General features: G+C 42.6%; 1 protein-coding gene across 5 annotated transcripts in view; it reads right to left on the reverse strand.

Annotated features, from left to right (window-relative positions):
* Positions 1 to 12,574, reverse strand: part of LOC139267493 (WD repeat-containing protein 26) — a 135,043-nt gene that overhangs the window by 14,703 nt on the left and 107,766 nt on the right. For 3 of the 5 annotated variants that reach the window (XR_011593918.1, XM_070885892.1, XM_070885891.1), the window contains exons 11-13: positions 10,240 to 10,318; positions 3,725 to 3,772; positions 862 to 991 (exon numbers count right to left, since the gene is read on the reverse strand). Coding sequence is in view for 4 of the 5 variants with exons in the window: in XM_070885892.1 (XP_070741993.1) it covers positions 862 to 991; positions 3,725 to 3,772; positions 10,240 to 10,318 (257 nt within the window). In the remaining variant the exon portion in view is untranslated. The other 2 variants (XM_070885894.1, XM_070885893.1) reach the window with 2 other exon arrangements.

The raw sequence follows: 12,574 nt of genomic DNA on the forward strand, positions 1-12,574 counted from the left end.
TATATAGCGCCTTTCACGACCACCAGACGTCTCAAAGTGCTTTACAGCCAATGAAGGAATTTTGGAGTGTAGTCACTGTTGTGATGTAGGAAACGCGGCACAGTTGCACACAGCAAATTCCCACAAACAGCAATGTGATAATGACCAGATAATCTGTTTTTGTGATGTTGACTGAGGAATAAATATTGGCCAGGACGCCGGTGATAACTCCCCTTCGAAATAGTGTCATGGGATCTTTTACATCCACTTGAGAGAGCAGACAGGACCTCAGTTTAACGTCTCATCCGAAAGACAGCACCGACAATGCAGCACTCCCTAAGCACTGATGTGCCAGCCTAGATTTATTTTTGTGCCTGGCAAGTTCCTGGAGTGGGACTTGAAACCCACAACCATCTGACTCAGAGGCAAGTGTGCTACCCACTGAGCCACAGCTGACACTGGACAACCTGACACATATAATCCCATAAGAAGTTATGTTTTTAACTCCCAAAGTTTCTAACTCTCAAAATTAGCAAACGTCTGTGATAAATAGGAACGGTAGACTTCAAAATTGTGGACTGTCACTGCTGAAAAACAAATTGTATGATCCACAAAGTGAAGCAGGAAATATTAGTGTTAGCACATGCCTCAATATCTATTGCAATTTTCCCTGGCCCAATTAAATAGTGGATTTCTGTCACTAAAATGCCAAGGACCTAGACATTTAATAATCTGTTTACCCCTAACACCCACATCAAGACATGGACAGGTAAACAGAACTAAGTGGATAGCTCTTGCAGAGAGCTGGCACAGGTACAATGGGCTGAATGGTCTCTAACAGTGCTGTAAAAGTCTATGACGCTGGGTACCCCAGCTTCTTACCTTCGCTGCCACTTGCTATAAAGTCTTCATTGTTGCCTCCAAAACATGAATGAATTGTGTAAAATCCTTGTGTGACACCTTGATATTTTCTCACTAAAACACGGTCCTGCAAGTCCCATAGATGAACTCCCTGGCAACAGAGAGAAGACAGTCATTCAGAAGTTTAGATTTTCTTTCTACTGCATTTTATTCTATATAAAGTAGCCTCTGAAGTAAAAACGTGCAATTAATATTCAAATGTTTTGGACAGTAGGAAGGATGATACCCAGATGACCGAACATTAATAATTTGATTAGAAGTACCATCGTGGTTGAGAGAGAGAGCATCTGAAAAGGTTAATGTTTCTGGTCTGGCTCAACAGCTGAAACATCAACCTGCCTTTAGTCTTTTCAGATGCAGAGGAACCTTCTGTACATTTCCAGTATCTTCAATTTTCAATTTTGGATTTAGCATTTGTACAGAGCTACACAGATAAACACGCCACCCATTGGGCTTTAAGTTTAGGCCGCATCACTGCTGTCCTCAGTGCATGGTTTGAGTGCTTGCCGGTGGCTGACAATTTTCCCATTGATGGGCTAAACTATTTAACCAAACTGGCTCACTGTGGTCAAGTGAGTTTGGTGTATGAGTGTTGCTTCTCAACTCTGATGCATTATTGTTTCTTTGTCTTGTGTTCCTGGCCCACGGTCGTTTAAAGGCAGCAATACGCGTAACAATCTTTTTAAAAGCACCACTTCTTTGACCAAGCTTTTGGTTACCCCCGTAATAGCTCATGTCCATGTTTTGTCATACCCCTCTGTGAAGCACCGTGGGACATTTTTCTACATTAAGAGGTACTATATAAGTGCAAGTTGTATTTGCCCATCATGTCCACATGGGCCACGTTGTCTAATCTTACTTTCCCCCATTCCCTTTAACAGCAATAGACATGGAGCAAAATAATAAGCTATTGCGAGGGTAATCAAAAGCTCGGTCAAAGATGTGGAGTTTTACAAGAAGATCTTAAAGGAAAAGAGGGAGGTGGATTGGTTTAAATGATTTCTAGATCATGGGGCGTAGACGCTGAAGGCATGGCTACCAGTGGTGAGGCAAAGGAAAAGGGACACACATGAGGCCGGACTCAGAATGTTCCAGCACTGAAACAGGTTATGATTTCAGGTTAATGCTGGGGAACGGCACACTTTCCATGTTAGCATTCCCCAAGTCAGATATAGTAGCTAGATGCAGCAAAATTCAGCTCAGCTCCAGAGCAGTGCAACTTATTGTGCCAGATTACCAGCTAGCGCAGTTCAGTGCTGTGAGCACATGTATGGATTTATACTCTAGCATCGGCAATTCAGTCCTGCATTTGGAAATGATACAATAGTACCTCATTATAACAAACATTCATTTTACATGATGGGGTACAAAATGTTTCCCATGAATCCAAGTCTTTTGTTTCTTTAATGACCATGAAAGTTTTGCCGGGTTTGAAGAATGTTACATTTTGAAGGGTTTAATAATCACAGTACAAATTGATTAGTATTGCTTGCTAAAATTTCGGTGCAAAATAAATATGGATTATTTAGGTCCCTGAACTGGGAAACCTGAGCTTCTAAAACATAATCATAAAAATACTTTAAAAAGATGCAACAGGTGATTAAAGCAGCTCATTGCAAGTAGCCTGGTTTCAATCCTAACTCTGGCAAATTGCCTTATTCACTACAAACCAGATGTTTTCTTTTGGCAAATTTCATAAGCCAGTCATTCCAGTGTAGTCCAAAGTCTAAAATCTGTAGCAGAATTCTCAATTGCTGGAAATTTGTTGAAAGTTATGTCCACTGAGCTGTAAGATGTCCAAGAGTCTGCACAGTCTCTTCTTAGATCACAGGCTTCCACTACTTCAGTCAGTTTCATTTAAACGGATTTTCTTTCTTGCGGATTCACCATGTCGTGGAGTTGGTAACATTTAACCAGATGGCAAACTGGCTTTCTGGAGGCTGTAATGTTTGATATGAGTCACGAGGGACCTCCCTTCTCTATCTTTTGGATCAATGCTGCATATTTATCACGTTCTTGAACATAAGTGGACACCACTGCCAGGCTTTTCTCTTTACATTGACTGTAGAGATGGAGAAATCAGCATACGGCAACAGGACCCTCAATACTCACAGGTTATGAAGAGATTCACCATATCATTGCTATAACAGACTGAGCTCCTGAACTCCAAAGAAAACTGCAGCATCATGAACTTTTACAACACTAACTGGAGACACCTTTCCACACGTGGAACGAGAAATCAAGGTGCTGGGAGACAGCAGAGGTGATAGTTGCGGTCAAGAGATCCACTTTAGCTGTGTGAAGTGAGTCACACCTGAGGTCACTTGGGAGAATCTGCTTTACCACTGCCAGCAAGTAGATTCATTATTGTTCCGATCCACTCCATTGGGTGGTCTACACACGGAGGTCACAGTGTAGGGTCAAACAGGCAGACATTCAGAGCCATTATCCAAGGTCAAAAGCTCTCCAATTCTGACCCTCCTCCCCCCACCCACAATCCCAATCCTGTAATAGCCTGTAACTTTCAACTTCACAACTGACCCAGAGCAGAGGGGTCAAGTCTACTTTCAGTAAGGCAAAATCCAGCAAACTTTGTGCTAATCAGAGTTCTTCAACCTTAGGCAGTGAGCTTCTTCTATTAGTTCTAAAAAAAAATTCAGATTGCTGATGAAATTTATAGTGTTCTTTCCACATGCTGCATGTAACCATTAAAATTGTCTTAAAGGTAGTTGGACCAGGACCCCAAGTCACCATCACCACTTAGTGTCAAAAGCAGTACAAGCTTAAATCAGTTCTGGCTGTTTTGTGCAGACTTTCTACTCACTCTGGAGCGAATCGACTTCTCCTGTCTTTTCTCTTCATCTTCCACTGTCTTCAGTTACATTTTCACCATGCAGAGGGAAACATATGAGTCTTGTTAAAAATTCAATTCCAAATAGCTGGCTGCTTCTTCAGGTATCCCAGAGAGATCAATGAGCTTGCAGGTAGATATAGCGGAGAGATCTTGCAGTAGAGGTTGGAGGAAAAGCACATAAAAAGACAAAAAAAAACACAAAGCTGCCATCAAGTGATAAATGCACCCCTCCCCATTAATCTGATCAGCTTCATCAGAAGCAAAAAAAAAGAGCTGGTTTCAGTGCAGTGAATGCAGTGATAATACTGTGGGAAAGCGTCAAGAACTACGACTATTGCTTCCTGCACAGTTTGTGGTGTTTAATACCAACATTCAATTTGTCATCTTAATAAATGGCCGACATTACACTTGTTTAAGGCCTACAAGTACCAGTGGATAAATTCTAGCTGTTCAAATGGAAAGCTGTACAGTACATATCCACAGTAATGTAGAGTTTCAATAGCACATTCTTGTATCTGGTAAGCATGCTTTTCCACATCTAATTATCTATATATTATACCACCTTCCCACACATGAAGTCGGCTCATCATGTCAAACCACCAGAAACATCTTATGATGGAAACAAACGTTAAAAATAAGCAACACCATACAAACCAGGAAATCCCAGGTTTGATCACTGCTGAAATTGCCATCTAAATCAGGGCACAAGGGTATAATTGGCTTCAGCATGCATGGGTAACAGACAGGGACATAATTAAGCCAGTTCTCTTACCGTTAATTGTTATCCAGCAATCAATGCTGGAAAATGCATGTGCGGATGTTTGGGGGGTGGGGAGAGAGAAAGAGTACGAGTGACTTGGCTGTAATAATCCCACCTCCCAACGTCAAACAGCCATATCAGATCATACAGGAAGAATGTCCACTTGGGCAAGGGACCAGGGGGAAGCACCCATGAAACCACCTCTTAGCACCAGTCAGCAACCGAAAGGTAGGAAACTACAGGGAGGAAAAAATTACTGCGTACACAAGTGGATCTGTTAGGATGTGGGTTTGTGCTCACAATCCTTCAGTCACAGTTATCCAATTTAAGCTGCACCGCTATAAGTAAATACTTGCATTTCTATAGCACCTTATAACAATTCCAAAACAGCTCAAAGTGCTTCACACAGTGAAGTGCAGTAACTTAGAGACAAACTTCCCCAGCAATGAAGGTGCTGAGTGAAGGCCATGAAAGGGGGAAGAAAAGGTCAGTCACCCCAGCCTGGTCTCAAGTATTATGGTTGGGAACTCCAGTTAAGATACAAGTCTAATTAAAAAAAAGACCGGCTTATGTAGTGTTTTATTAAACTACTCAAAGCATTCACATTTAATGAATTCCATCCAAGTATAGTGACATTTATTAGGCAAATGTGGCAGCTATTTTGCACACAAGATCAAAGAAACAGTATTGAGAATTAATCTATTTCTGATGGTGATTGTTGGGGGAAGAATGCTGGACAGTACATTGGGAGAGCTGTTCAAATAGTGCCATAGATCTTTAATTTGATCTTGGAATGTCTACCGTAGCCACTGGAATAGGCAGACAGGGCCTCGGTTTAACATCTCATCCAAAAGACAGCACTTTAGACAACGCAGCACTCTATCAGTATTGCACTGGAACGTTGGCCTAGATTATGTGCTCAAACCCTGGAGTGGAACATGAAACCTTCTGACACAGGTAGCAACTGAACCAACCTGGTACTTTGGCAGAAAAAGTAAATAACTAGTCTCTCAACAAAAAAGAACTGTGTTGCACAGAAAATAAATGCTTGGGAGACAAATTACAGAAGAGCATTCTCTTCTTCGTCTATACATGCCACCCAGTTGTCACAAAACCAATTAGAAACCATCAGAATACCTGCAAGTCATCCCCAACCATTTCTCCATACATCTGATAAGAGGGAGAAAACTACACTATGTTCAACATTAAGCCGAAAGATAGCTTTAAACATAACCTGGAGTGTTTTTCAGTGTCAACAGCCAAGCATAGAAACATAGAAAATAGGTGCAGGAATAGGCCATTAGGCCCTTCGAGCCTGCACCGCCATTCAATGAGTTCATGGCTGAACATGCAACTTCAGTACCCCATTCCTGCTTTCTCACTATACCCCTTAATCCCCCTGGTAGTAAGGACTACATCTAACTCCCTTTTGAATATATTTAGTGAATTGGCCTCAACAACTTTCTGTGGTAGAGAATTCCACAGGTTCACCACTCTCTGGGTGAAAAAGTTTCTCCTCATCTCGGTCCTAAATGGTTTACCCCTTATCCTTAGACTGTGACCCCTGGTTCTGGACTTCCACAACATTGGGAACATTCTTCCTGCATCTAACCTGTCTAAACCCGTCAGAATTTTAAACGTTTCTATGAGGTCCCCTCTCATTCTTCTGAACTCCAGTGAATACAAGCCCAGTTGATCCAGTCTTTCTTGATAGGTCAGTCCCGCCATCCCGGGAATCAATCTGGTGAACCTTCGCTGCACTCCCTCAATAGCAAGAATGTCCTTCCTCAAGTTAGGAGACCAAAACTGTACACAATACTCCAGGTGTGGCCTCTTCAAGGCCCTGTACAACTGTAGTAACACCTTCCTGCCCCCTGTACTCAAATCCCCTCGCTATGAAGGCCAACATGCCATTTGCTTTCTTAACCGCCTGCTGTACCTGCATGCCAACTTTCAATGACTGATGTACCATGACACCCAGGACTTGTTGCACCTCCCCCTTTCCTAATCTGTCACCATTCAGATAATAGTCTGTCTCTCTGTTTTTACCACCAAAGTGGATAACCTCACATTTATCCACATTATACTTCATCTGCCATGCATTTGCCCACTCACCTAACCTATCCAAGTCACTCTGCAGCCTCATAGCATCCTTCTAGCAGCTCACACTGCCACCCAACTTAGTGTCATCCGCAAATTTGGAGATACTACATTTAATTCCCTCGTCTAAATCATTAATGTACAATGTAAACAGCTGAGGCCCCAGCACAGAACCTTGTGGTACCCCACTAGTCACTGCCTGCCATTCTGAAAAGTACCCATTTACTCCTACTCTTTGCTTCCTGTCTGCCAACCAGTTCTCAATCCATGTCAGCACGCTATCCCCAATCCCATATGCTTTAACTTTGCACATTAATCTCTTGTGTGGGACCTTGTCGAAAGCCTTCTGAAAGTCCAAATACACCACATCAACTGGTTCTCCCTAGTCCACTCTACTGGAAACATCCTCAAAAAATTCCAGAAGATTTGTCAAGCATGATTTCCCTTTCACAAATCCATGCTGACTTGGACCTATTATGTCACCTCTTTCCAAATGCGCTGCTATGACATCCTTAATAATTGATTCCATCATTTTACCCACGACCGATGTCAGGCTGACCGGTCTATAATTCCCTGTTTTCTCTCTCCCTCCTTTTTTAAAAAGTGGGGTTACATTGGCTACCCTCCACTCTATAGGAACTGATCCAGAGTCTATGGAATGTTGGAAAATGACTGTCAATGCATCCGCTATTTCCAAGGCCACCTCCTTAAGTACTCTGGGATGCAGTCCATCAGGCCCTGTGGATTTATCGGCCTTCAATCCCATCAATTTCCCCAACACAATTTCCCGACTAATAAGGATTTCCCTCAGTTCCTCCTGCTTACTAGACCCTCTGACCCCTTTTATATCCAGAAGGCTGTTTGTGTCCTCCTTAGTGAATACTGAACCAAAGTACTTGTTCAGTTGGTCTGCCATTTCTTTGTTCCCCGTTATGACTTCCCCTGATTCTGACTGCATGGGACCTACGTTTGTCTTTACTAACCTTTTTCTCTTTACATATCTATCGAAGCTTTTGCAGTCCGTCTTAATGTTCACTGCAAGCTTCTTCTCGGACTCTATTTTCCCTTCCCTAATCAACCCCTTTGCCCTCCTCTGCTGAGTTCTAAATTTCTCCCAGTCCCCGGGTTCGCTGCTATTTCTGGCCAATTTGTATGCCACTTCCTTGGCTTTAATACTATCCCTGATTTCCCTTGATAGCCACGGTTGAGCCACCCTCCCTTTTTTATTTTTACGCCAGACAGGGATGTACAATTGTTGAAGTTCATCCATGTGAACTATAAATGTCTACCATTGCCCATCCACAGTCAACCCCTTCAGTATCATTCGCCAGTCTATTCTAGCCAATTCACGTCTCATACCATCAAAGTTACCTTTCCTTAAGTTCAGGACCCTAGTTTCTGAATTAACTGTGTCACTCTCCATCTTAATAAAGAATTCTACCATATTATGGTCACTCATCCCAAGAACCCTCGCACAACAAGATTGCTAATTAGTCCTCTCTCATTACACAAGACCCATTCTAGGATGGCCAGCTCCGTGGTTGGTTCTTCGACATATTGGTCTAGAAAACTATCCCTAATACACGCTGGGAAATCCTCCTTCACTGTCTTGCTACCAGTTTGGTTAGCCCAATCTATATGTAGATTAAAGTCGCCCATGATAACTACCTTTATTGCACGCATCCCTAATTTCTTGTTTGATGCCATCCCCAACCTCACTACTACTGTTTGGTGGTCTGTACACAACTCCCCCTAGTCTTTTCTGCCCTTTGGTATTCCGCAGCTCTACCCATACAGATTCCACATCATCCAAGCTGATGTCCTTCTTTACTATTGCGTTAATTTCCTCTTTAACCAGCAACGCTACCCCACCACTTTTTCCTTTCTGTCCATCCTTCCTGAATGTTGAATACCCCTGGATGTTGAGTTCCCAGCCTTGGTCACCCTGGAGCCATGTCTCTGTAATCCCAATTATATCACATTCGTTAAGAGTTGCCTGCGCAGTTAATTCGTCCACCTTATTACGAATACTCCTTGCACTGAGACACAGAGCCTCAAAACAACCCAGGTTCACACCGATGAAACATGCCACAGGGACAGTAGAATGTAACACTAAGATTTTGCACAATAGTCAGGCCTCAGCTGACATATTTGGGGAGGGGAACAAAGACCAGATATTCTAAAAGATTTAAGAAGGGTTTCATCCAGTTGATGCAAACCAGAATACATTTTTATTTGAAAAGGCATGTTCATTTTATATCTGGATTTTTGGTATTTGACGTTTCAAATCAGGTAGATCAAGTTTCCAAAGTTTGATTCCAACATCATTCCTTCTGAAAGTAGTTACATACCATGAGACTACCATTAGTTTCCTTATCTAAGGAAGGATATACTTGCCTTGGAGGCGGTACAACAAAGGTTCACAAGATTGATTCCTGGAATGAGAGGGCTGCCTTATGATGAGAGATTGTGTAGAATGGGCCTATACTCTGGAGTTTAGAAGAATGAGAGGTGATCAGATTCTGGAGGGGATTGACAGGGTAGATGCTGGCTGGAATGTCTAGAACTAGGGGGCACAGTCTCAGGATAAGGGGTTGGCCTTTTAAGACAAAGACGAGGAGGAATTTCTTCACTCAGAGGTTGTGATTCTTTGGAATTCTCTGCCCCAGAGAGCTATGTATGCTGAGTCTTTCAGTATATTCAAGGCTGAGATAAATATTTGGACTCACTGGGAAATCAATGGATATGGAGATCGGGCGGGAAAGTGGAATTGAGGTCGATGATCGGCCATGATCTTATTGAATGGCCGAGCAGGCTCAAGGGGCTACCCTTATTTTTTAATGTTATGATTCTACAGGTTTAAGCAACCCACTGGGACCTCACCTAAGTGCCTATTCGCCATGTGTTCATTTATTCAGCTAATTGCCATAGGTTATTTGACATGAAGGTCATTAGAGTAGAGACTTATTACCACTTAAATAGCAGTTTTAATATAGTGAAGTGTCGCAAGGCATTTTAACCCAGGGATGGATGGTGGGAGGGGAAACTAACAGAACATATAGTTAGGCAAAGGTTAGAAGAGGTAGCCAAAGAGGTAGGTTTTAATGAAGCTTTTGAAGGTGGAGAGTGGTGTAGCAAGGCAGAAAGGTTTAGGAAGCACTGAAGATCTGATTTTCAAAAAAGAGTGAAGTGTGCAAGCTGCAAGCAGGGGCAATTTTAACCAAAGACAAGGAAGGACTTGTAAATGAAGATAATCATTTAGAATTCAGCATGCTGGGAAATGGGGAATTAATAGTAGTGAAGATGGTTGGGAAGACCTCGGTGCGGGCTAGGATTTGGAGGATGGGGTACCAATCAAGCGATCTTTGTTCTGGATGGTGTCAAACTTCTTGAGCGTTGTTGGAGCTACACTCATCCAGGCAAGTGGAGAGTCTCAGCAACCAACCATGTGGTACATTTACCCACTGAGCTGAGGTATTCATACACTATCAAACTAACTGGTTACACTGTCCATACTTGAAACAGAAGGTAAATTTGTCCCCTTTGGTCTTGGACACTATGAAAATGCTGCAGAGAGAGATACAGGTCAGATTCAAACAAGCTGATTCCTCTCTACTTTACATACCTGAGTCGCTACATTTAACAAGGCTAACCTTCCATTCTTCGAAACTGTAAACGACATTATAGGATGATCCTCTTGCACTCTGTAATAGAACCAAACAAAAGTCAAGTAGAACACCAACTACTTCAATACACTGGATGAATTTTAATAACTTTCACAACACATTGAGTTAATGCAATTTTGAGCAATTATTTGAGTCAGGACCTTCCCATGAAGCTATGCACAACTAGACAGGAAGGTCTCAAAAAGCAACTCTTCCTTAAGATCTCATTAAAAAGAGAAAGCAATTACAACCAATGGGCATCATTTTATTTCATTCTATTATTTAAGACGTATTTCTTTAAAAACAAGTATCATTGGATGATAAGGGATTAAGAGGATTTTGAATTCCACTGAATAGGATTAAACAGTGAGTGCTAAAGTATACCAGATTGACCATCTCAATTAATATTAGTTAAGTCTGGAGTGTCAAACTTTGATGTCTTCAAAGGCAGCATAGGTTTGTAATAATGAACCCTTGGAATCCACATAAAGCTTAAATCAGTGACCCCAATGAAGCAATAGCCATTTCCAAACCTCCAGGCCCACCAAATTCAAACAGGACAAGCCAGTAAAGTACAAATGCACAAATAAAGCCAAGTTGTCTAAACTTTGCTGATTGGGTCACATTCAGCTCAGAAACCATGGTAATCCAAAGACCATATTTTCAACACCTGATTTAATTTGCTTTGCACTATTGAACTCAGGAATTTCACCAAGCCAGGTAACTTCCCTGAAGGGTTAATAGCGTTAGTGCAAAATCGACTACACACCAGACGCTGGCCGAAGATAATGAAGTGTGCTGAACGACAAACTATTAATAATAGGAACTTTTGTATGTCAAATGATCGGGTCATGTATTGTGACCTCTGCGGTTTAGGACTTTAAATATGCTGTTTGTGTAACACCAAGATGAGTTTTGTGCCTGGTCGAGGGACCTCCACACAACTCCCCTGGTATCTTGTATTAATAAACTGTGAATGTTCTCTACTCTCTAATTTTGGTCTCAAAGTAGATTTATTTCTACCTCGGGGTTTTAACCCAACAGTTTTGGCGCTGCAAGCAGGGTGTACCGGTGGGCGGACTTGACTGAGACACAAGCGTATGGGGATAAGGTCGGATTTTACGACATCCCGGTAATTGGAACATCTGAGATGGCAGAGTTGAAGCTGCCGGACACCCAACGGACAAAGTGAGACTTGATAACAGACAGTGAGAAGAGACTAACATAAAGTAGAATATAAGTAAGATAAGTGATGTGTAAGAGAAACGAGTGTCCCCGTCACTTCAATTGTCACAAACTATCTCAATCACCTAACTTGAGCTGGAATTAAGAGGGCAAATGCCCCACGTGATGGCCAAAGATTAAGGTTGAAGGGAACACCGGGAGGACAAAGTGACGGCGGAAACCTGTGAGTGACTGTGTAATGCGCATGAACTGGTGAGTGAGTGGAGGGATAATCCCATCGCAATAAATAAGTGACGGAATAGAAGTAGGCCCGCGTGAAGAGACTCATTCGCAGAGGAAGCAAGGGAAGGTCAGATCACATAATGGCATCGGGGGGAAGACCTTGAATGGGGGCCGGGAGGGTCTCTTAGTAGGTTCTATGTAGACGACCAGAAAGGCATAATGGATAAAATGATTAAAGACGGGTGGGATCCCTCGGTTGTCCCCAGGGAGCAAAAGAATTGGTGGGAGAAACAGAAACAGAAAAAGGCAAAGAAAGCCGGAGTACTTTTAGTACATCAGTTGTGTGTGTTACAAAGTAAAACCAAACAATTAGTAGAGAAAAGTAAGGAAACAGAAGCAGAGAATGAAAAATGGAGAGCGCGGTATGAACAAACCGACAAATGGGGGGGGGGGGGGGGGGGCGAAAATCAGATTATGACCTCCCTCCGACTTATGTTGTCGCAGTAGCGGCCTCGGCTCCCCCCTTTGATGAGGAGACCAAGATGGAAGGGTCAAATGACGATTCAGTAAATACAGAAAGGGCAGCCCCTCTTAGGGTAACCCAGGGCGTACAGGGAGGGAACCCCCGATATCAATACTACGTTTTCACCCCCACAGAAAAACAAATGATGAATCAGGATTTGGGGAGTCTACAACCACGGGAAAGAATTTTGGCAAAAGTTAGAAAAATTGTATGAGACCCACGATATGCATGAGCGAGATGTCCACCAAATAGTTCGGGCTAAGTGTCCAAAGGACTGGTGGACAGGGCTAGTGCCCCCTCACAGTGACGGCACATGGATACCTGCCGTGGGTACCACAAGGACACAACAGGATGCTGCCAGAACG

The sequence above is a fragment of the Pristiophorus japonicus genome, chromosome 7, assembly GCF_044704955.1.
Source record: "Pristiophorus japonicus isolate sPriJap1 chromosome 7, sPriJap1.hap1, whole genome shotgun sequence".
Classification (NCBI taxonomy): Eukaryota; Metazoa; Chordata; class Chondrichthyes; family Pristiophoridae; genus Pristiophorus; species Pristiophorus japonicus.